Here is a 23,613-nt window from a genome sequence, read left to right on the forward strand (position 1 = left end):
ATATTCTATGCAATTGTTTAAAAGAGTAAACACAAAAAATATTTGAAAAATAGACTTAATTGTTTCATGATAATTCAAGTTGAATGTATGAATCAGGAGGCGGAGACAGTCAATAATAGGTGCAGTGGGAGTCATTTAGTTAACATTTCCCCATTAAATTGTATTCCTAAATATACATAAAGCATTATTTTAGTGATAGTGTAATATAATTTGTGTTATTATTCAAAATTGATTCAAAAAAGTTTTTTATTATTTAAATAAAAGAAGGTTTATCTGGGAGACTCGAAATGTACCCCCAATTCTAGAATGACCCATGTAATCTGCAACATTGCTTGGGCCAGTCATACATAAATTTAAGTTATGTTGACATTGCATGCTTTTTCCCTGAATGTGTTTGTGACGAAGACGTGGTAGTTTTACTGTACTGTAGGCCTACATGTGTTCTACTACGGTTTATTTCAATAAAAAATATATATATATATATTGAAATGACCTGAATATTAAATCTGTTAGTTTGCTTTTGACTATAGGCTAATGAATACGTAGGAAAGTGAAGGACCCTACATGAAAGTGCCAGCTCACTTTGGCCCAGGCATAATTGCTCATCATAATGCGTCTTGGCTGACCACTTGTGATCGGATCACCGAAAACACATGTCAAGTCAAGTCAAGTCAACTTTATTTATATAGCGCTTTTCACAATACAGATTATATCAAAGCAGCTTCACAGTATTAAATAAAATAGTACATCAGTGTTTTTTTCTGGTGTAAAACATCCACGTTTGGTAATGCAGATCAATAGGAGGATCTTTGTTGACATCTTTGTACGCATGCGCGAGTGGTTGTGTGGCAACAAATCAAACAGTATTGCGGGCTGTAAAGACGCGACGAGCACTTTCAAGAGAGTTAGCGGGCAAAATCCACAATATATAAGCACTTTAACATCTGAAGACCGGAGGAGGTTTGGAGAGAAGCTCAAAATTTGTATTGGTGACAAAATCGAAGTTATTCAAAGCCCATATGAGATCTCCGCTGACTGTGCGTGCAACTCCCCAAACAGACGAGGCATTTATACTTGACGCAACTGTTTTGTTTTAGACTGAACACCAGACCATACAACTGATTTAGACGCGCAAACTGGGTGATGATGAGATGTACTAATATCCGTCTGCTCGGGCAGATTCGGCTCAAAGTCGTGCATCTGCGGATGCGGAGGCGCACGCGCTGTAAAGCCGAATCTGCCCGAGCAGGCGGATATTACTAGTTTTTTTATTACCTTCGCGCTCATGCGGGCGCGTCGAGTATAAACAAGGTTTTACAGCACAGCCACTTGTTTTTTCATATTTTTTTGCAAGTGGAAGATCTTGGTTTACATTTGGACTTGGATGTGATCTTATAGGCTTGAAAAGGTTGGTGACCACTGCATAACGCAAACCCAGTCAAACGTTTGACAGCAGTATCTTCTATTCTATGCGCCTTATAATCCGGTGCGCCCTATATATGAAAACAGTTATAAAAATGGCCATTCATTGAAGGTGCGCCTCTGCTTATAGTGCGGAAAATACGGTAGTCTGGGTCAGTGCTTTATTTGTAAAGTGGGAGGTCCCGGAGCGCAGAGGGGGGGTGGATCCGGCGACTCAAAACGGGGGTTGGAGGTAACGGAACAAAAAAAAAAAAAAATAATAATTACACTGCCTACGTAGCTTCTCTGCAGGGACAGCGCCAGCTGAGTGGGTGCTATAGATAGATCATTGACGGGGAGCTGCGCAAAACTTGGCCACTAAATATTTAATATTCAGTTATGTTAATGATCACAATTAAAGTTTTAATTTTATTAAATTGAACAAGTAGGCTACTTAAATAACATTCAGCATTCAATCAAATATTCTAAAAGATGTAGGCTATTATTAATAATAATGTTTATTTATTTTATTACAGATAGAACAAATAAATTAATAATAATGACTGTTATTTCAACAAAATATCTCGTTATTTCGAAATAATATGTGTGCGTGCATCTGTAAATCCGGTGACGCGTGTATTGATTTTTATTAATAAAAACAATAAAGTGTTTTCTCTAAAAGTGTCGACTCAGCTGCAAAGATGAAGTTGACGATCGCCATCTCCGTGTGAACGCACTTATAGAGAGAAATGCACATAAATAGGCCTAATGGATTACATAATCAGAGAGTAGCCTTTTTCCTTTTTCGTTTTGAATTATTTCGTTTAAAGACATTTCAAGCTTTGTGTATTTGATGTATTTGTCATGTCTGTGTGAGGCATACACTGAGTTTCGTGCTGCAGTTCACGTGCAATGCAAGTGAGCGCGCTGGCGCCTCCGTTATATTTTTTTCGTATTCAATAAATAGGCCTACAGGCAAATGGTTGATGAAAATTTGATTAAAATTAAGATACAATTTATACAAAACGAAATTCACTTTAAAGAAAGGCTTTCTAAACAACTTCAACTTCAACGGACAAAATCATGTCTGACCCGCTCCATGTCTCATATTGCGCATCCTATCTTACTCGGTCGTGCTGTTCACTTTTCATAAATCAACATAAATGAAAAAAAAACAAAAACATTATAATATTTTAACAAATATGAAACTAAATGTGCTTTTTTAATGGCTACAACGGCATAGTAGGCCTACATACTCTCTATTTGTACACATTTCTGCACATTAATTTAATTCTGAATTTTGCACACACAAGTGAAAGGCATTTGTTCAGATCAAGTTCACGGATAATTGTGCGTTATTAATCATTATGATACTAAAATCCTGACAAATATGCTATGTACAAAAAATCAGATGAGCCCATAATATGAACGCATTTACACGTTAAGCATTTTCCTCCCATATATAGAAAACCATTATAAGAACGCTTAATGTGGCAGATTAGAATGTCCCCTTATTATGTCGAAATAACGAGATATAATGTCGATACTAGGCTACTGTGTCCACCGTGGTCTCCTTTTTGATCAGCAGAAACGATTTTTGCTTGTTTGGGATCTGACTGTCTATAGCGTCTTTTTGACATTTTTCCCCTGAGTGAAACGATCGAGGCTAACATCAATCTCAACTCGTACAACAAGCGCGCAAGTCATGTGTCACAAACATTGAACACTAAAACAGTAATTTTATTTTATTTAGGCAATTAATTTTATTGACACGGGAGGTGCCGGATCCAATAAAAAAGGTTCCGGATCCAATGTCGGAGGTGCCGGAACATGTTCCGGCGTGTTCCGGCTCAAATTAAGCCCTGGTCTGGGTGCTGTGGATCGCGGTTTGGGACACCTGAATCAGAACGCGAAAACATATGACTCGGTTGATTTGACTCAGTTTTATTATTTTTTATTTTATTCAATCTTCTATAAATACATAGTCACTAAGACTTAGGCCTACCATGAACAAAATGAGCCTCACAAACTCGATCAGTAACGTTAGGAATCCAGGCTTCGGAGCGTCCAGGTTCAATCGCCTAATTGCACACAACCATTTCTTTCGTTTTTCACGATCCTTTTCGGAGGGAATTCGAAAAAACTTTTTATCAGGCCCCCAACGAGCCGTACAATCGACCACACAGCAAGAGTGAACCATCCTCTTCTCTAAATCCTCCTCCAAACGTGCAAAACAATCAATTTACATGTATCTAGCGGTGTTTTCTGCCACACGATTCCCATGATGCAACGCGGCAAACATAAACAATGACGCCACAAAAGATCCGCCTATAGCACTGGTGAATCGATTAATCAATTTAAGCATCCCCAACTGAGCAAGCCAAAGGCAACAGTGGCAAGGAACCGAAAAACTCCATTAGGTGACCTAATGGAGAAAAAAAAACCTTGGGAGAACCCAGGCTCAGTCGGGGGCCAGTTCTCCTCTGGCGTTTATGAAGTAGAGACCGGATTTAACTGTAAGATTAAAATATTATATGAATGCCTGGCTGAAGAGATGCGTCTTTAATCTAGTTTTAAACTGGGAGAGCGAATCTGAGCAATGAACAGTATCAGGAAGGCTATTCCAGAGTTTTGGTGCTAAATGTGAAAATGCTCTCCCTCCTTTGGTGGATCTGGATATCCTAGGTATGACCAGAAGCCTCGAATTTAGTGATCTTAAAGAGCGCGATGGATTATAGGGCGATAGAAGATCCGTTAAATAAACTGGAGCTAAGCCGTTTAGGGCTTTATAAGTCAGTAGCAATACCTTGTAATTAATACGGAACTTTATAGGTAACCAATGTAGTGATGATAAAATTGGTGTTATATGGTCAAACTTTCTTGATCTAGTAAGAACTCTAGCGGCGGCATTTTGGACTAACTGTAGCTTGTTTATTGAGGATGCAGGACAACCAGCTAATAAAGCATTACAGTAATCTAGTCTCGAGGTCATGAATGCATGAACTAGCTTTTCTGCATCAGAAACAGATAGCATGTTACGTAATTTAGCAATATTTCTAAGGTGAAAAAATGCTGTTTTTGTAACATATGAAATATGATTTTCAAAAGACAAGTTACAATCTAATATAACACCCAGGTCTTTTACTGTAGAGGATAAAGTAACAGGACACCCTACTATGTTAAAGTTGTATTGTAAGAGGTTTTGTGGGCGGTTTTTTGAACCGATAAGTATTACCTCTGTCTTATCTGGATTTAATAAAAGAAAATTGTGCGTCATCCAATCTTTTATATCTTTAACACACTCTGTCAATTTGGATAATTTAGCGTTTTCATCCGGCCGTGATGAAATATATAGTTGAGTGTCATCAGCATAACAATGGAAACTAATTCCATGTTTCCTTATAATATTTCCAAGTGGCAGCATATATATTGAGAATAATAGAGGGCCTAACACAGATCCTTGCGGCACTCCATAGTTTACTGGAGTTATGATCGATTTTTCTCCGTTTAAATAGACAAAATGGTAGCGTTCAGATAGGTATGATCTGAACCAGCTTAATGCTTGTCCTTGAACACCGGTATAGTTTTGTAGCCGATCTAAGAGTATTGTGTGATCTATAGTATCGAACGCAGCACTAAGATCAAGTAAAACTAGTATTGAGATACAGCCTTGGTCAGAAGCTAAGAGTAAATCATTTGTGATTTTAACGAGCGCAGTTTCAGTGCTATGATGCGGCCTGAACCCAGACTGAAACTTTTCATAGGTGTCATTTTCTTGCAAGAAAGAGCCCAGTTGGGCAGACACAACTTTTTCTAATATTTTGGACATAAAAGGAAGATTTGAAATGGGTCTATAATTTGCTAGGTTATTTGGGTCTAATTGTGGTTTCTTAATGAGAGGTTTTATAACTGCCAATTTAAATGTTCTTGGAACATGACCTAAAGATAAAAACGAGTTAATAATATTGAGGAGAGGCTCTTCCACTATAGGTAACACTTCTTTCAATAGTTTAGTTGGTATGGGATCTAATAAACATGTTGTTGTTTTAGAGGAAATGATAAATTTATTTAACTCTTTTTGTTCTATAGTTGTAAAGCACTGTAATTGTTCTTGCGGGGTGATAATCGAGGCTGAATTATAAGGCGCGATTGAAGATTGAACGTTTACAATTGTGGATCTGATGTTTTCTATTTTCTCAGTGAAAAAATTCATGAAATCATTACTACTAAACTGTAACGGAATATTTTGTTACAGTTTAGTAGTATACTAAACTGTATACTAGTAGTATAAATATACATCTCAGGGCTTTTCTCTTGTTCGATGCAATTGTGATTGTCAAAACATTTGGTAACTAAATATAATTTTATGAAGTTTAGTGACAACATGTTACAATGTTTACATTGTACAATGACTGATAGGATACAGTTTTTATTTTATTTTTTATTTTAGTTTTATATTGCTTGACAAAAATTTCAAGATTTCAATTCCATTCTTGTGATTTGATTCCGATTTTGATTCAATATTGACTAATTTGGATACATGTTTATTTTAAATTTTATTTTAAAAAATAATCTCACCTAATGCTGTAAACAGGGCCCAATCTGCTGGTATTATTAAAGGTTAAAAATAACAAATTAAATTAAATATAATGCAGTTTTTGTTATAATAACAAATATTTAATGACATAAGTAAAGATATAATAAATATGTAATATAGTGCTCAGCAAAATCTCCTCTCTAGCTATTTTTTCTATTCAGTTAACATGCTATGGTCATTAAATGGGTTTCCTGAGGTAAATGTAACGTTATGTGACATAATTGTTCTCCTGCTGTTATATTGTATGAAGGACTAAAAATGACAGAACGAAAAATAAATAAATAAATAAATAAAAGTAGAAATAAATAAATAAATGCAGAAATAATAGTAAAATAAATACATTTTGGTAATATAAATGGCTATTTCTGTATTTTTACATGTATTTATTTATTTATTTATGCATTTCTATATGTATTTATTTATGTATTTATACATTTATTTATATATTTATGTATTTATATATTTATTTATTTATATATTTATATATGTATTTATTTATACATTTATTTATTCCTACATTTATTTATTTATGTATTTCCACATTTCTACATTTATTTTTTTATGTATTTCCACATTTCTACATTTATTTATTTATGTATTTCCACATTTCTACATTTATTTATTTCTGTATTTCCACATATCTACATTTATTTTTCCCTGCGCATGTATGCTAATTGACCAATGGCTAACCACGCCCCCTCCACTCACTCAGTCAACATTCGGTAACAGCAGCTGTCACAGTAGGAGACATTTCATAGGAGGCAATTGATGATTTTTTGGAGACAGAAAGATTATATATCATCTCGATGTCACCAAAAGGGCCTTAAATATGCATTGGAGGGTTATATTAATAATTTTATTGTTGAGAAGGCCGATAAGCTTCAGCTCCAGAACAAAGATTTACAGTTCACAGTGTAAACGTTATAGTTTGGTGCTATTTCGCTTCAAACGCTCGCTTTATACGCGTGTCCTATTCGCTTTGGATTCAAAATGTTCAAGCGTCGAACTAGACGCGGATACGCGCGAATTTGACGCTCTATTCGCGTTTGGTGGGAGCGCAGAATAATGAACAGGCTGCGATGTCAAGATTGCATTGCTGGAATGTGTGTGTGTGTCAGAGAGAGGCACGGGCGCGATCGAACAGTGGAAACATAAAAACATACTCCGTCATTTTGTTCATACAGGACATCATTAAAACTGCAAAGTGTTTAGCCTACTTATATTTGTGTAAAACACAACATTGTGCTTTTGTCAAACTGTAAACTCTTGTCAAACTGTAACCTACAACTGTCACCCAACCAAAATCACACACACACGCTGTTTAAAAGCCAAAATGACAAGAAAAACCATAAAAACGAATGAAAACTGATAACTGCAATGCATTGCAGTGGACGAGGAAGCAGAGAATGTCCAAGTGTATTGGGTTAGCTATGCGTACTGTGATTGGCTCATCGCGTTTGGGGGCGTGGCTTAATAAATGAATGTAGAAATGTGGAAATACAGAAATAAATAAATAAATGTAGAAATGTGGAAATACAGAAATAAATAAATGTAGAAATGTGGAAATACAGAAATAAATAAATGTAGAAATGTGGAAATACAGAAATAATTAAATGTAGGAATAAATAAATATATAAATAAATGCATATATAAATATATAAATAAATAAATATATATATAAATACATAAATATATAAATAAATGTATAAATACATAAATAAATACATATAGAAATGCATAAATAAATAAATAAATACATGTAAAAATACAGAAATAGCCATTTATATTACCAAAATGTATTTATTTTTACTATTATTTCTGCATTTATTTATTTATTTATTTCTACTTTTATTTATTTATTTATTTATTTTTCGTTCTGTCATTTTTAGTCCTTCATAATATTGACCTCTTTCCGTGGTTGAAAAACACTAATTGGTCGATATTATGTATACTTTCGGTAAGTTGTACTGCATCTTTAAATAAAAAAGTAACAGATGATCGGTTCACGTGCACTTGAACTGAGGCGCTCAGCGATCTGTCACGTCACATTTACAAGCGCCACACGTATTTTTGTCTGAATTTCGTAATAAAATTGATGAAATCTAAGAGCTGAGAATTAGTTTAATATTAAAAGTAGGTTACCTCTTTGCTCCGCAATTTTTCTGTGCGTGAGAAAATGGATGTGTGGCGTGAGAGCGTGTGAAAAGTGTCTATTGCGTGAGAGTTGGCAGCCCTGGTCATGTGATGTCAACATGGGCGGCCTGCTTCATGTAGAAAACATGAAAACATTGTCTGGGGCAAGATACTTCATTTAAATCATAAAGCAAAGCACCACCTTTGATACTGAATCGTATGCACACAATTGCATATGACAGGAAAAGATTTTTGTATCTGAATCATATTCTAGGTGAGCATTAACCCTCAAAACAAGCAGACACAGTCTATTATCTGGCTGCCTGCTTTCAACCGCGGTCTGCCTTCAAAGCTCACGTCTCACTCTCGCTGTCAGCCAATCGGATTGTGCCATGTTGGGACCGATGAACCAATCGCAGCCCACAGCGAGGAGGAAAACTTGTCTCGGATGATTCTCAGGGTGTAAATTGTTGCGTGTCGCGATGGGAGAAATAAAAGTGGGAAGTGATGAACAATAGAGCGGGCTGTTTCCGGGAGGCGCCAGAATTCCCGAACAACTTTCGTGCTCTTTGCATACCGATAGTCTGCCAAGCACACAGCCCCTTGTTGCCGCACACAGCCCGTTCAGTTCACACCAGCTGCAGGCTTTGAGTCAAATGAGAGTTTTAGGCGAGATCGCCGAAGAGGGAGAATCAAACAGCCGGCGTCCTGTTGTCAAATGATTTGCATACGGACTTCCGCCCCCTGAATTTAGTTTCTGCATCAACTAACGTTAGCAAAGGCAGAGTGGGCAGACCTGAGCCCTCATTTCAGGCGCAGTCTTGCGGACTTGACATTTAAACTCGGTTTAATATTGGACATGAACGACACACGCGTGTATTTCGGATGGTCCCGATGGATTTGGATTAAACGGAACACTGGGATCTGACACTTGCATTCTGAGAAGCGTTTACTATGCTGGATATCTGCCGGCTCTTGTGGATGTACCGTGACTGTTTGCGGTTACTTCCCGTGTAGAATTGGAAGCTCGCATTGGACTCAGTTGGGTAGGCTATTTGGTAGCAGGGAAAAGCTCCTTGGGGCGATGATTTAAAACAGGGGATTCCACGTCAGTTTTGCACTCATCTGTTTGGATCCTAAAGTGGGATACAGCCAGATCCTCCAACCCAGTCCGGTGTATCTGATGTCGGAATGCTCTGATGTCTATTTCAATGTGTCATATTAGAAGAGTTGACCATCTCTTTTGGATGGAGTTTAACCTCGCGATCTTCCTTTGACGTCTTGGACAGTGTGGATGCATTTTTAGATCGTTTTTAGGTTGGATTACTTGTTTTTTGCCTACATTTTTACAGGTTGGATTTACTCGTTTATTTCGGGTATTTAAACTCGCTGCTTTCTGTGTAACTACTGTTGAAATCACACGTTTCATTCTTGTGATTCGTTTTGACGATCCACTGGGTGAAAATACTGTGTGATCTCTTGTTTAATTCATTTATTGTTCGTTGAAAGCTTTTTTTGCACACCATGACTTTCTTGTCCGGGGCAGCGGTTCTGTTGCTGCGTGGACTCGTCATCTCTGCGGTATTGGGCTTAGAGAGTTCATACACGAGTGAACTGTCGAACCGAGTCACTCCAGATCCAGCAGCGGTTGCTCCTACAGGTAAGACCACCGCATCCTAACAAACCACAAATCTGAGCAACCTGCGCTATTCTATGCACCATATATGCATAGATAAACGCATATGCTCGATTGTCACTGCTGTTTTGATGGGAATGTTGACATTGTCACGGCACCATGGGTCCTGATGTGGGCATGGTCTCTCTTATCCTCCCATCGCTTCTGGATGATTCTAGAGAATCGTATCCTTCCTGTATGTGTGACTGTTTACGAAAATGCTGAAGGTCAGGACAACATCCACATGGAATTCCTGCTGTTCCACCAATAAACGCTTGGCATGAGAGAGCAGGAGGGAATCCCACAGTCACCAGGCAGCACCTTCATGAAGAGAAACCTCGAGATGGGGTTTTCCATGGCCACTGGCTGATATTATGCATTTTCAAAATTGACATTTATTTTACACAATATTCAGTAAGCAATTTAAACAGTATACATTCAATGGCAAGCCATTTTAACATTTATTGCTTTATTTAGTATCTATTTTTATGTTACTAGTATTTTTTTTTTAATAACTAATACATAATCCAATAGTGACTAGTATCTTTTTCAATAGTAACTCCCCTTAAACTAGCACTTATTCTCATAGTGACTAGTGTCTATCCAGCCAGTCACTAGTACTTTTGCTACTAGTCTTTATTGTCTCTCACTATCCCAATAGTGACAGATAAGTATTCCATTGTGGCTAATTCCATTTTTTTTTTTTAAAAAAGTAACTTAAATAGGTTCTAGTATACATTATTTAGTTATTAGTAACTAGCCCAGGAGAAATATCATGGTCATTTTTAAATCAACTTCTAATATTTGAATTGGACTATTATAATATTTCTAGTTGATCATTGTAGGTTTAAAAAGGTTTTTGTCAAAACTGATGGGGCAGTTCACCCATTCATTGTCTAATGACACATTCTGAAACATCCAAATATTGTCAGATTAACTTATGCCCCTGATATACTGGATGTTTTTCACAGTTGTATACAAGGTTGTCACCATGGGTGGGACAACTGTGAATGTTGTCCTGGGCCCTGTAATGAGGGTGACCCAATAAGGTCTTCTATGGTATAGCCTAGTTTTTAGGAGACGGGGCCCCACTAGAAAAAAAAAAAAAAAAAAACAGCTTTGGGCTCTGTGAATATGGTGAAGACTGTATATAATCTCTTCAAATGGACATTTGGTCTGCTGATAGAGATATTCTAGGTCACTCATGTATATATCCATAATTTAGGTCAGACAAATAAAAAAGAAGAAAAAAAAGCTAAACTAAGGTTTGGGTTTTTTACCATACTGACATTTAGCATTTAAACAAACATAACTGTTTCAGTTAGTCAATCAGCCTATTCTGGTTCATAACCCCACAGCTGTTTTCCCAATATTAGTCATGCCTTTAATGACAGTGAATCGTTTCTGACGAGCAGAAGTCTGGTCAGAGCGCTTGCTGAGGACACAGGGTGAGATGACAGATTGCTGTCTGTACAGAGCTATGAACTGCTCATATGATGAATGCAATCCAGATCTGTGGTCATACTGGAATGTAGACTTAATTAGATGGGTAAATAACCTGCATGCGAATGGTAATTGAGTCATCAGAAATTAAATCCCTTGGACAAATTATTTCAGCTGGTGCCATAGTTTAGTGCACTCTAATGGACACTTGTAATTATTGATTAAGGACAACAAGTGCACTAACTGTTCCCACCTGCAACAAACTCATTGAATTCAGGAAACCCTTAGTTATAATTGTAAGTGCAATGACACTTGGGGTTTTCCTGACTCAGGTAGGGGATTGATGGCGCATTTACAACATTTTGAGCATTAACATACTGTCAATGGTGGACTTTAGCCCTAGGTTTTGTAGTCACATTTCAACATAAAGCATGTATTATTACAGTATTAACTGAAAGTCATATAACATTAAAAAGCCAACAAGCTCATTGGAAAAACATGCCTGGAGTGACATTTCTGCAAAATGATTATTTTGCTTCTTGCACTTTTCGGAACACTTTCAAAGTGAAAAACTAAAATCACGTTCAGTTTTATCCGAAAAAGATGAATGTGAATCTGGCATTAAGTTGGTTGTGACAGCTGCCGTGGCGAGTGGCATTAAAAGGTGAATATGCTCTGTTGTGTTTGAAAATAGCGTATTGTCTACATTAAATCCTATAGGTATTATTAACTGAAAGTGTTAACTAAAACAAATGTGAGATTAATGCATTTGCTGCAGCAACCATACCTTTTTTTGCTTGCTTCTACAAGTCTTTGAGCTCTTATATTGTGACGTGTTTTATTGGACTCGTACCGAATACTCACCACATCACAAGTGTAGTGCTGTACCAGGTGAGCTACCAAGCAAGTTTACTATACATACATCAGAAAAGCCAAACATGGGGCTGGTTATGTGATGCAAACAAATGGATTACTTTGCAAATCATGCAGTAAAGTGTTTGAGGTCATGACATGGCATTGTGCAAGGAACCATCCAACAATACGTTATCAATAATCTGCCCCTGTAATCATAATTTGTGTTGAAAGGAATAAAAGTTAAAACTGCAGTGAATTGCATATAGGTTTTTGGAGCAAAAATATAATTGACCATTACACAACCTTTTTACAGCTTTTTTAGGGAGCTGATTTTATCAACCTTCAAATGAGTCACTACACACACACACACACACACACACACACACACACACACACACACACACACACACACACACACGTGTTTATTATAAGGACATCAAAATGAGAGGGCATTTTTTTCAGTATTGTACTCAAGCCACTGATGAGTTTAAAGTCCCCCTGTAATCAATAATTGTATCCCTTAAAGGAACACTCCACCGTTTTTTGAAATAGGGCTTATTCACCTTCTTTCCTACAATTAGATAGGTGGGCAAATGCATTTTTTGTCTCAGTGCATGCATTGTTTTAGTTTGACAGGGTCGGCGCTAGCTTAGCTTAGCACAATGAATGGAATCCTTTGTTGCCAGCTAGCATGTCCTGAGTAAAAGTGATATATAAAAAAAAAAAAAACTCACCTAATTACTTCTTGTGGCCTGCGTATTCACAACAAGTACAAATAGCGATGCAGATTAACACTAGGCGATTTCCTATGCAGATATTGACTTGGGACTATATTAGGGGGAAGCACAGGCGAAGCACTGCTACTTGGGGGCAGAGATATCACGCCCAAGTAGCAGTGCTTCTCCTGTGCTTCCCTCTAATATAGTCCTTAATATATAAGTCAATATCTGCCTAGGAAATCGCCTAGTGTTAATCTGCATCGCTATTTGTACTTGTTGTGGTCACAAGAAGTAATTAGGTGGGGTTTTTTTCACTTTTACTCAGGACATGCTAGCTGGCAACAAAGGATTCCATTCATTATGCTAAGCTAAGCTAGCGCCGACCGTCAAACTAAAACAATGCATGCACTGAGACAAAAATGCATTTGCCCACCTATCTAATTGTAGGAAAGAAGGTGAATAAGCCCTATTTCAAAAAACGGTGGAGTGTTCCTTTAAAACTCATCTTTGATCACCAAAAATGACATATTTAAAAACAAAATTCCTGTGAAAAAATCTTGAATGTAACTCTACACCATTACTTCATTTAGTAAACGTGAATCCATGAATATGCTAATTAGCCCCGCCCCCACTCAATTACGCCAGCTCACAGATTCACTCGGCCAACTTACTGAGGTAAACACTGCACAATGGTCTTGCTCTTATCAACGTCGGACACGTAATGGTAATTAATATGATTAGCCTTTTGCTTGACCGTTATCAAACAGCTAATAACGTGTTGCTAATGTCAAACAAACCATGTTCCCGTTCGCCATTTCAGTCTGCCTTCTAACAATCATCAGAAACGCTTTGAACAACTCAGAACGTCAGTGGAGAAAGGCATATAGTTCATCATAACATTGTAATATACATCATACACCCGCTATATTGCTAAATCTACCCGATTTTTCATATCAGCAAAAATAGCACGTTGATGTGATTGGTTACAAGGTAGTTTGTGATGTCAGAAACACCAGCGACGGTGTTGACTAATGAATTTGTTTTAAATCGGTTTGTCTTAAATCACATTAAACATATAAACAACATTAAAAACTTGATTTTCACCACAGGGGGACTTTAACTAAAGGTTAAATATCAGTGAATGTGTATGTAGTGGCTGTGTTGGCATGCATACTTTGTGAATTGTGCTTTACTCATTAATTTACTGAATATGCACAAGCAACAGTGGATATTAAATTAAATGAACGCTGTCAAACCTGAGCAGTAGGACGTGACACATACAGGGATACATGCAGTCCTGCTAGTCCGGCAGATAAAATTAGTGAGTGACAAATTAAGTGCTTGTCTTGATACATATTTACACAAGCTGCTTTTTTGTGTACTTAAAGTCTCCACTATATCAATAAGGGTGCAGTTGTCATGAGATACAACCATGAGGAATATTAGGACTTCTTGGAGTTCTGTTGCTTAGTAGAACACAGATGAGTTGTCATGTCAGATACCCTTAAAAAAAAAAAAAAAAAAAAAATCTACAGTAAAAAACTGGCAGCTGTGGTTGCCAGAACTTCACTGTAAAAATACAATTATGATGCTACAAGCTTTATGTGAGGCATTTTGATTACTGTTTTGCTGTTCCTAACTGTATGTAAACTATAATGTCAATATACCATCCTATTAGAGCTATTAAAATATTAGAGATATTAAAATGTTTGCTACTGTAACGTGCTGATAATGACGCAAGTGGACTATGAATGGCCACGTGATGACTTATAGGTCATCAAAGTTGCTCTTTAACAGTGTCAAGCAAAGACAACACCACCATGGTAACACACATGATACTAGAATGCACAGCATTAGCATAACATATTCTGATAACAAAAATAAGAAGAAATATAACTAAATGAAATGTAAATAAATTTGATGGTCTGTCCAGGTAATTCTGGGATTGCCCATACGTTATAAGGTGATTAATGTATTTTACATACACCTTTGCCTTATGTGTTGCCTATTAACAATATAATATTTCTCTGTATTGTGCGTAGGCATGTGCCGGTATCAACTTTTCATGCTGCGATTAATTGATTGAGCTTTTACCACGGTATACGGTATTATCACGATATTTTAATTGCTCAAGAGAATTGGATGGATTGGTGGGGGGGATGTAGAAAAAAAAATACTTGCATTACAATAGTGATTGTCAAAACATTTGGTAACTAAATAGAATTTTACACAATTTTCACGCTTTCAGTTCTTGGGATTTGATTTCAATCTTGATTCAGTATTGACTTTTTGGATAAATATTAGGTAGGCTACAGTAGATAGACGTTAATTTTTCTCAAGAAAAAATATATCTCACATAATGCTGTAAACATACAGAGAGCCCTGTCAGCTGGTATTATTAAAGGTTAAAAATTAACAAATTAAATATAATTTGGTTTTCATTATAATAACAATTATGACACAAGTAAAAATATAATACAAATGTAATATAGTGCACATATTTAGCAAAATACTCCTCTCTATAGCTATTTTTTTCTAGTCAACTAACGTGTTGGTCATTAAATGGCTTTCCTGAGGTAAATGTAACGTTCTGTGACATAATTGTTCACCTGCAGTTTTATTGACCTATTTCCGTGTTTGAAAAACACTGAATGATCGATATTATGTATGAGGCATATATACCTTTCGGTAAGTTGTAGCCTACTGTATCTTTAAATAAAAAGTAACAGATGATCGGTTTACTTGAACTGAGGCGCTACAGTGATCTGTCAAGTCACATTTACAAGCACCAAAACAGTATTTATTGTTTGAATTTCGTAATAAAATGGACAGAACATGAGAGCTGAGAATTGTTTTCATACCATAATAACCTGCTCTGTCTAGTCTGTCGGTCTCCGTGTCCTCTTTGCTCCGCGATTTTTCTCTGAGAAACTGCATGTGGCGCGAGAGCGTTTGAAAAGTGTAAATTGCGTGAGTCTCACGCTGAATGCGTATTGACAGCTCTGCTTTTAAAAGGGGGATAAATCCTTTATTTTACTGTCTATGGATGAATCGTCGGCAGCGTGCCTCCTTCCGCCATGCTTCTTCTCCATGTGAGGATTGTTTACATTAGACTCTAGTGCGCACAGCGCCGCATGCACACAATACATGTGGGGATTGTTTACATCAGAGTGCGCACGTGTTTCGCGCAGCATACGCAGTGTTTGCGGTTGATGGAAAATAAGCTAATACGCGTTCTATAAATATAAATTCTGATCTATTATTTTTCACGGTATTTTGAAGTGCCCACAATAACAATATCGTGCATATTCATTACCGCGATTTATCGCATTACCGAATACCGGCACATGCCTAATTGTGCGATTCATACATTCCAAATATTGTTTACAATATTTCTGTAAAATGACATCTATTGGCTTTTAAAATATATAATTTGTACTGTATATGATATGGTAACTTACAGTGAATCTATAAACATGCTTTTATGTTGAATTCATGGAGGACTATTTTCATTTTTTATTACTAATGTTTAACATTGTATGTACAGTTATTTTAGAATGTCAGTGTATATGATTTCAGTTTAAAATGCTAAATGAGAATTTGAGCTGTTGGTATGCACGCACATGTGTAGACGTGTGACGATTCCTCTGGCGGCGTTGTGCTTATGTGCGTGTGTGCTGGGAGTTTGTCTTTGGCCTCTTTGTGTGTCAAACGGCCCCTCTGGTGTTGACCCAACGACCCACTTCCCATCCGGACTGTGGTCATCTGCTGCTTTACAAGCTAGAATAAGCGAGAAAAAGATAGGCTACTGTTATATATTTCACCACAGAATTAAAGAAAGAGCACATAAGTGATTATGAGTAGACTCTGCTTGTGTCTGTGTGAGTGGCATGTGTTAAGCTACTTGTTCAGTGAAGGTCTCCCAATTGTAAGCACAGTAATGAAGGAATTTCCGGTCCCACAGATGACTATCATGAAATGAGCTCTGAGTGAAAGGTTGATTGTTTTTGTGTATCTTTCAGATCATTTGAATATGCTTCGTTGTAGAGGCTTAGATGCATTTGTTTATCAGTGTCTTTTTGGTGGCTGTCCCATATTATGATTGTCCTACATGATGAGAGGAGGAATTGGTTACTTTAGGCCATGCTAGGATATTTCAGTTGAAACTGACCATTCTAAAATGTGTTGTACAATCCATTACTACATCACAGTTCCTTTAGTGACTGCAGGTAATTCGTAGTAATCTTAAACTGTACAACTTTCACCATCCTAGCTGGGATAAAGTTTGTCTGTTGGAACAGCAATTTGTTTTTTTCCAAACAAGGTCATTTTGATCTTGTCCATTAAAGGGATAGTTCACCCAAAAATGAAAATTCTGTCATCATTTACTCACCCTCATGTTGTTCCAAACCTGTATGATTTCCTTTCTTCTGCTGAACACAAAAGAAGATATTTTAAAGAAGGTTGGTAATTAAACAGTTGCTGGTCCCCATTGACTTCCATAGTATTTTTTTTTTCCTACTATGGAAGTCAATGGGGTCCATCAGTTGTTTGGTTACCGACTTTCTTCAAAATATCTTCTTTTGTGTTCAGCAGAAGAAAGAAAGTCATACAGGTTTGGAACAACATGAGGGTGAGTAAATGAGGACAGCATTTTCATTTTTGGGTGAACTATCCCTTTAATGCAGTCACTGGATTATCCAGGTCATCCCTGGCAAACTTGTAATGACTGTTGTTGATGTGCTTTTTATCTGTTGTTTAATCAGTCCATAAACCAGTGTCATTAAAGTGATAGTTCACAATAAAATGAAGATTCTGACATCATTTACTCCCCCTTAGGACCACTGATAAGGTGGGACAACTGAACTGTTTGTCCCAGGTGGAAAATTGGTAACCAAACCGTTTTGTTGACCATTGACTTTCATTCTACGCACATAAAAACATTTCTTAAAGTATCTACTGGTGTGTTCCATACAGGTTTGGAATGGCATGAGGGTGAGTAAATGATAGAATTTAACTTTTTTTGTGTGAGAGCTATCAATTTAAGGGTACTCCCAATGAATGCAGTTCATCCTTCCTTCATTCCTTCATATTATTGCCATTGAGGTCCATTGAGATTCCTGTGCAAAATGATTTTTTAATAATATTTGATTCAAAATCATATCTTGAAGCATTGGAATCTATAAAAACTGATCACCAAACAACTGTGAAGATTTTAATCAAATTGTCATCTCTTGAATCAAAGATTTTTAATATTATTTTCTCCTGGCCACTCAGGAATCTGTGGAAATGAGCAAGCAGACCGTGCTGCCAAATAAGCATTATCTACAGAACCAGTAAAATGCACGATACCTTTCACAGATCTGAGACCAACATTGAATGCATACACCAAAAATAAATGACAATTGGAATGGGATCAGTGCTTAAACAACAAACTACATTAAATCTTGATTTTGGGAAAAAAAAAAAATCTATTTTAATAATCGCTGGGATCAAGTCATTTACACACGATGCCGGATAGTAAACTCGAGACTCACAAATAATTTTTTATTATCAGGAGAAAATTCACCAAAGTGTTCATCTTGCCAGAATACACTGTCCATTCAACATATTTTGACTTTAATACTTCTGTAATATTCTGTTGATACCTTTGAAAAGGTTTTTAACCAAGTAAATCCAGTCTTAAGGTTTTTAGAAAAAAATTATCTTTAAAATTTTATTTATTTTTATTTTTGAATAACTAAACTTGGCTCTCACCATGAACAAGAATTTTTTTTTTAATAAAAATAAAAATGCTAAATCAGATAAGGATTTTTTTTCATAACTTATTATTTTCAAAGGGGTGGTTGATTATGATTTCACTTTTTTAACTTTTCTAAAGTTAGTGTGTAATGTTGCTGTTTGAGCATAAACAACGTCTGCAAAGTTACGACGCTCAAAGTTCAAAGCAAAGGAGATATTTGCTTTTAAAGAAATATTTTTTTAAGGACTACAACAAACGGCTGGTAGGGACTACAGGACATTCCTCCCGGGTTAGTGAAATCACCAACCCTAGAATTTACATAAACCCCGCCCCCGGAGCATGATTCATAAATGATCAAGACAGAATATGCTAATCAGTGACTAGAAGATAACTACACATAAGCTACATAAATTCATCAACTAACCATTCAAAAATGTTGTCTGCATGTTGTCACTTCTTCTTGAGTCTATCCATCTTTGTCTTTACTTCGGTTTGAACATAAAAGGCTAAAAGTTTTAGAAATTTTCAGTGCATGTCTGTGTGAGATAATCTAAGCTGCTAAGAATGAGCTGTTTTAGCTCCGTCCCCTGTGCCGGGAGCAGCAGCTCATTTGCATTTTTGCTCACCCTCAAAAAATGACTATTTTAACATGCTATATAAAAATTCTGTGGGGTATTTTGAGCTAAAACTTCACATACACACTCTGGGGACATCAGAGACTTATTTTACAGCTTGTGAAAAGGGCATTATATCAACCCTTTAAGAGACTGAAAACAGTTCTCACATTTACCACATTTAGCAGTCGCAGTTCCTCATACAACCACCCAAGAGGACATTTGACTGACATGTGATGCAACCAGTCATAGTTTGTTTTGTTCTGTGTCATGCTTGGGAGGGTGAAAATGTAATAACAGACCTGCGTGCATCTAATGAATTATTTATTCAAGAACGTTGAATAATGGAGCTGCAAACTTTAAAAGGTGGAGCTGCAAAACTTTACTTTTGAAATGCAGGGTTTAGTTGATCCTTGTAAGTGCTCATTGTCACAGTAAACGCGACGGCTTTCTTCTTCCATGAGGGGATTTGGCGTCACGGCGGCTTTGTTTCCAGGCGGGCCGTTAAAGAACGCAACTCGCACATCTCCTGGAAATTCTGTAGAATTTAGCCAATTAGATGTAGACTTCGTAACTTCTGAAGTGTTTCCAATTTTGTGTTCCATATGCATCAGACGTTCGGCCAACGGTCTGTAAAAGCATGGCGTCTGAGGCTGACACTATCTTACAACTAACATAAATCTCTCAGGAGGTCCTTGGAAATCGACTGTTGTTGAATGTTTGTTGAGTTGGCAGATGAAATCCCCTTAGTGATATTCCTGTGAACGTGGCCATTCTCACATTAAATGCCTTTGTGTATTTAGACTGTTTAGCTTCTCAACAAACAAACTGCCTCTCTGAGGGACACTCTGTCCTGGAAGCATGAGTCTGGGAATTGTAATTTAATGTAGCCTTAAAAATGTGTCAGATGATCTTTGTTTTGTGTCTTTTTCTCTCTAGACAAGAGGTATTATCATTACATAAGTCTGAAGTAGGAAGTAAGCAATGCTGTGAAAGCAGCCTTTCAAATGCTGGTTGTGTCACGTCAGCCATTCAATTGTAGACACAGACTTGTAGTGCAACATTCTTGTCTTTTGTCTTTTAGTGGGATTGACATCAATGTAATACCAAAAGTTATAGGCTTACAAGTGCACTCCTGTCTCTTGCCTGGAGAACAGCAACAGAATGAATGCTTAGATGGTGTCAGTCTGTGTGTACTACATGTTATATAATGTGTATCATTCTCTAAATAGTGCACAAAAACTGCATCTAAAGGGGATCATAAGCATTTGTGTCCATCGCAAAGTAGTAGTCTCTCAGTAATAGCAGCAGCACCGCCGTTGTGTTGCAACACTGTTGTCCCTTTACATTTCCATTCATTTGTCTGTTAATCTCTTTATCTGGTCTTATTAAAAGGAACTCTGTACCAGAGCAGTTGTTTTCCATAGACATTGTCTCAAAACAAACAGAGCTATTAAGGCTCTGGAAGCAGCATCAGAGCACCTTCAATATGCAGGGCTGAGGTGGATCAGAGCTGGTATGTTATAGGTCTGTTTTTATGCAACATTTTATGCCCCCCCAAACCCTGATTGCCTTCACAATGCTGAAACAAATACTAACCCCTTACCCTAACCTACAACCTAACCTATCATACCTGTCAACCCTCCTGTTTTTCCCGGGATTCTCCCACTGGGAAAAAAATCCCACTGGGCGCAAAGCAGTTAAGCAGATATCCCGCCCTGCAGCTAATTTCATTGGTTAAGGTTACTTAACCCCGGTTACTTAGAGAACTCCGGTCAATTTTAACATTGAGCTAATTTTTTTGTAAATTTGGAGTGCTGTCAATACAGAGAACAACGACAAAAATCGGTGTTGCCTACACCGTGTTATCCTCTTTTTAAAATTTGCACCCTGTTGACTTCAATGGGGCAAGTTTTAAACCTGCTTTTAGCCTCTTAACATCCTTGATGTGTCATTACAAGTGCACAGGTCATGTGAGTGATTCCTTCAGAGTGATCACGGGTGAATCTGACTGCAGTAGATGTGAAAGATATGAATAAAAATGAAGTTAATTCGGCCAGCGCTCATACCTGTATTTACATCCTGTTTTCGGTTGAAGTCCAAAGTAGTCGATTGTCGAGTTCACGCGCGTGATCAAAGGTAACTAAACATATGCGCGTGAACTCGACAATCGACTACTTTGGACTTAAACCGAAAACAGGATGTAAATACAGGTATGAGCGCTGGCCGAATTAACTTCATTTTTATTCATATCTTTCACATCTACTGCAGTCAGATTCACCCGTGTTAACTCTAAAGGAATCACTCACATGATCTGTGCACTTGTAATGACACATCAAGGATGTTAAGAGGCTAAAAGCAGGATTAAAACTTGCCCCATTGAAGTCAACAGGGTGCAAATTTTAAAAAGAGGATAACACGGTGTAGGCAACACCGATTTTTGTCGTTGTTCTCTGTATTGACAGCACTCCAAATTTACAAAAAAATGAGCTCAATGTTAAAATTGACCGGAGTTCTCCTTTAAAGGTCCGCTGAAGTAGTTTGGGGGAAAAAAAAGCGAGAAGAGCAGCATAACGAGGATGGACGAACTTGAGAGAGATGGCATTGGAGACTATTTATGTAATGTATTATGTATGTAATACAGAGATTATGTATTTATTTATGTTAATATCTGCGCAATTAATGCATATTTAGCCTGCCTCTCACCCTCCACCCCCCACCCCTTTAGATCTCCCGTATATTGGTATCCAAATGTTGACAGGTATGTAACCTATAGTGTCGTGGGGTAACTAACACATTACAAGTAACGTGAGTTACGTAATCACACGTAAAAGTAACACTAAATTTACAACAAAATATATGGGTTACTTTTAAATAAGTAACACAAGTTACTTGGTTTTCCCATTTATTGACTGACACCTCTTCTCTCCCAATGTTGAGAGAAATTGGGAGTAAGGTACAGAGGTTTTGTGCGCTGTGTAAACATGATGGTTATTGTAGTCTTAGACTAAATGTAAGCAGGAATTTACTCATCTCACTTGCACAAAAACAGATTCAGTATTCCTCAACATGAATAAAAACAGTGAAATGTTATCTCAGAATTTTACACAAACCAGCAATACTTAAATTCTAAAATACATGAATATACTTTTTGGGTTCCACAGAAGAAAGAAATCCATACAGGTTTGAAACAACATGAGGCTGCTATTATATATTCACATTTTTCAAGTTTAATATTATCAAATGACAACTGATCGCTGTCCAAACTTGGGTGCTAGAACTAGACGTCATAACCTAGACTGCCCTGACGGTTTAAAAAAAAAAAAACAATCTAGTGGAACACATTCACACACGTCTGCTCAGATGGAACACTAGATGCCATCAATTCATTTGGTTACTCAGTAACAGTTTGAGAATATCCTGCATGTCTGATATCTACCATCATCACAACAGTATGACAGACACTATTTCTCTTGGGGTAATTAATTAAATTCCTGAGGGTTTACATTAGTTCTCACAGTCACAAACACATACTTCTATGAAGTATGTGCTCCAGGCTAACACTGATTCAACTGAAAATATGGTTTCCATTCTTCTCCATAAGTATAACAATGTAAGTCTATTTATTTTGTTCTGTTATATTGTCTATCAGGCAATATCATAATAATATGATATTCGTAAGCCTGATCAAGAAACATAGTAACATTCCTACTAAACGAACTGCACTAGAGGTGTAATTTAAGCTGCGAGATAAGTTGTCTAAGTTTAATACTTAGAGTAAGGGGTCTGTTTAAATAATAATCCATATAAGCAATGGTATATTTTCCTTTGCAAACATGAATAATAAAATCTCCAGATCTTCAGTCTGTTTGGATCCTTGTGAATAAAGCAGTTAAGATCCACATACTGTAATTGCACATATTCTCATGTGTCTTTGATGGGAGCCCAGACACTGTTGTTCTTATCTAAGGCCAGAGTGGCCTCTTTTACGAATAATATGGCAAGAGTAATGTTTTAATTTAACTGAAACTATTCTCTGAAGCCTTGCATCGTCCAACTGGTATCTCAGATCATGCAGAAAATTGTCCCCAATGGGAATGTAGGTCACTGTATTGAGCTGGACTGTGCAGCTTGTTTTGTGCCATTCTCAGAGGAACTGAAGGAGTTCTTTGTGATACGCTGCATGTGGCTGTGAGGTTTTCTTGTCATTTCTAGTCTGGTCTGACTAGCTGCTTTCACAATGTGATGGGTGCATTTCAGGATACTGGTGTAAATACACTCTAGTGAAATGACTCATTTTGTAGTGGAAGACACAAGAAAATTGCTGAAAGTGCAAAAACAAAAAGGTCTGTACAAAAAAAAAAAAAGAAAAGAAAAAAAAAAGACATGTACAGGTGGTAAGCAAAATAAACAGAAATGCATACTTCCTCCTG

The 23,613-nt window shown here is 37.0% G+C and overlaps 1 protein-coding gene across 3 annotated transcripts in view; it reads left to right on the forward strand.

Annotated features, from left to right (window-relative positions):
• Positions 1-8,553: 8,553 nt before the first annotated feature.
• The window catches only part of stim2b (stromal interaction molecule 2b), a 60,086-nt gene continuing 45,026 nt past the window's right edge, over positions 8,554-23,613 (forward strand). The window contains exons 1-2 of one of the 3 annotated variants that reach the window (XM_081357260.1): positions 8,554-9,483; positions 9,678-9,791. Coding sequence is in view for 1 of the 3 variants with exons in the window: in XM_081357258.1 (XP_081213384.1) it covers positions 9,656-9,791 (136 nt within the window). In the remaining 2 variants the exon portion in view is untranslated. The other 2 variants (XM_081357259.1, XM_081357258.1) reach the window with 2 other exon arrangements.

Source organism: Scardinius erythrophthalmus (genome assembly GCF_964197995.2).
Source record: "Scardinius erythrophthalmus genome assembly, chromosome: 2".
Lineage (NCBI taxonomy): Eukaryota > Metazoa > Chordata > Actinopteri > Cypriniformes > Leuciscidae > Scardinius > Scardinius erythrophthalmus.